The following is a 2715-nucleotide window of genomic DNA, read 5'->3' as shown; positions in this document are numbered from 1 at the left end:
AAAAAAAAAAAAAAAAAAAGAAAAACATTATCATCGAGCATCAGCACAGTTCGAAAAAGCGAGGCGTCGACCTGACACCTTTTGATCACCGTGCCTCGACTATCGATAAGGGGATGGCATTTCGATATTTCCCCCTCTCCCTCCCCTTTCTCGCGATATCGTACGCGTATCGAACGCAGAATTTTTTTTTTTATTCGAGATTTTAATTAACGGCGGAAGTGGGTCAAACCGAAACGAAAGTAAAAAAAAAAGCGATTCGCTCGTCCCTAAGATAATTAAAATCGGATCTTTTTCGTCTCGTGTGTAAAAAAAAAATAATCCGAAAAATTTGGCGATATCAATTAGCGGAGGATAACGAGCGATCGACGAACGTGCGATCACAGGGCGAAGAATTTTCAGAATTGTAAGTTTCGATGTATTATTCGAAATGTAATAGGTTAGGTTAGGTTGGGTTATCCGCGAAATATAATCGATAAATTTCGATCGTTCCAACGGAGAAGAATTTTTCGAGTGAAAAGTTGAATTTCTCATCGTTTATTAATTAGCAAAAGTGAATCTTCTCGTCTCTTCTCGTCGATTTCGTTTGCTTATTCATCGTTATCTACACTTCAATTGAAAACTGAATGACTTTTGAATATTTTAATCCCAAAACAGGAGTGAGATCTAATAATATTCCTCGAAGAAGTACATCTACTCATAGAATTGGTTTATGAACTTGGAATAAATTTTAATGATTCTAATTATTCTCTTAACCAATCCGAATTCTATTTTATTCTAACTAATCTGACCAGTATAGCAGGTCTTGATTATTCCAATTATTATATCCAATCGTTTTCTGTGAAAATGCGAATTAAGGGGTTGGAGAACGCGGTTTCGAAGGACGAGTCGAGACCAGTGTTATATCTCTGTCAATGTTGGAAAAGTAATTAAAAATTTCAATAATACTCGAGTAACAGTTATTCGTAATATTTATTATAGTACGATTTCGATTATTGTGTTTTGAACGATTTGAAATTATCGAGGTAATTATTATTAATTATTATTATATATCTTCGATTTACCTTTGCACTCGTATGTCATCGTATAATCGCCATCCTTTTATCATTATATATTTGTGTACAATGATAAAAGGATGGCGATTGTGTATTACCTTTTAGTATTACATTCTTTTCTTTTAATTTTTGTTTAAATGCGTGTGTATATAAAGTAAAATGAATAAATAAAAGATAATAAATAATTTTCCTCTTTTGTTCTGGATTACGACTGTTTTGAACGATATCGTATGATGCAAAATTATAAAATGTAATTTTTTTCAACATTGCTTGTATCATTTTCACTTTCTTGCTTGTCTTTCTTTATTTTTATATATATATATTATGATTATTGTAACACAAGATTGTGTTTTCGAGAGGAATATTCCTGTGTGTTCCTTCCAATTTGAAAATTAGTTTCATTTATTTTTAAAAAATTTCGAAAAATCAAAATATATATACACACACATTATATAGATTTTCATTGACCAATTGATTGCAATATAAAATTTATGTATTTTTCAAATATTTTCTACCAGAACAACAAGTTAATTTGTAATACATATCCAAATAAAAAATATTTTTATTTTGAATATGAAAAATAATTCCTAGTAGTCCATTGGATTCTTCTTAAATACGAGTGCAAAGGATTAAATATCAAATCAGCGAGACTTCTTTCCAATATCGTTGAACCCCTTTGCTCTGTCTACTCCTGCACAGATACAGGCTTTTATCTCGCTTGTGTCTCGTAAGATCTTGTCCTGAGATTATATACTTACCGGCGTAGATCGCGACACAGGTGACCAACGTTATCGCTAGAAATAAGTTCTCCGGTCTTTCCAAAGTATCGAGGAATTGTTGATTGCCATCCAGAAACAGTTTGAGGAGCAGCAGCACGCCTAGAGCGAGAGCCAGTCCCGCCAATAGGCCAAGAACGTGCGTCATGTTGCTTTGGTTCATTCGTAGGAAGTATCGTTGGTAAAGCATCTCCACCTAGATAAATATTTAAAAGAAGTGAACAGAATTTTTCTCAAATCCATCTCTATGGTTAAGAATCGGATCGTTGAATTAGCATTTAGATTAAAAAAATTTTGTTTATTCCAATGAAAATCCACTGAATTTAATTGATTAACTGGTTCGATCTTTTACACATAATTGGCGTGATTTTAATTTGGTTTAATCGTGGGGATATTTTTCTGTACTCCTGGATGTTTCTAACCGGATGGTTAATTTGTTGAAAGAGTAATTAAAAATTAAAAAATTACTAAAATGCTGGAATAATTTATTCGTAGCGTATATTACGTGTTACAATCTCGTTTGGTATTGTATAATTGTATTATTATTATATAGTTTATTCAAATTTTGCCCATTACTGTTTCTAAGGTGTGTTTTTAAGATGATTTCACGAGAATCTGTTGATTTTAATTGGTGGAAAACTGGCAAAATTATCGCGAGTACTCGTACACCTTTTTCCTCCTTTTCGAACCTGCAAGGGGTTAAGAGCAGGATGAAGTTTCTTATTAGAGATAATCGATTCCCTCCAGAATCGTAGAGATTTGGGGAGAATTTAATAATCGTTAAAGAATAAAGTTGCTTCGATAATTTATCGTGTTGAGATTGTACAAAGAGTGGATCAACTGTGACTAGCTACGATAGAGGAATATTATTCCAGCATTTTTATCGA

At 32.6% G+C, this 2715-nt stretch overlaps 1 protein-coding gene across 1 annotated transcript in view; it reads right to left on the bottom strand.

The window, feature by feature from the left end:
* Positions 1–2715, bottom strand: part of LOC102677116 (adenylate cyclase type 6-like) — a 42255-nt gene that overhangs the window by 28173 nt on the left and 11367 nt on the right. The window contains exon 2 of the mRNA XM_006618437.2: positions 1811–2024. Coding sequence (XP_006618500.1) covers positions 1811–2024 — 214 coding nt within the window. The remainder of the gene's footprint in view (positions 1–1810; positions 2025–2715) is intronic.

The sequence above is a fragment of the Apis dorsata genome, unplaced genomic scaffold, assembly GCF_000469605.1.
Source record: "Apis dorsata unplaced genomic scaffold, Apis dorsata 1.3 scaffold_354, whole genome shotgun sequence".
Lineage (NCBI taxonomy): Eukaryota > Metazoa > Arthropoda > Insecta > Hymenoptera > Apidae > Apis > Apis dorsata.
This window is presented reverse-complemented; position numbering and strand designations above follow the sequence as displayed.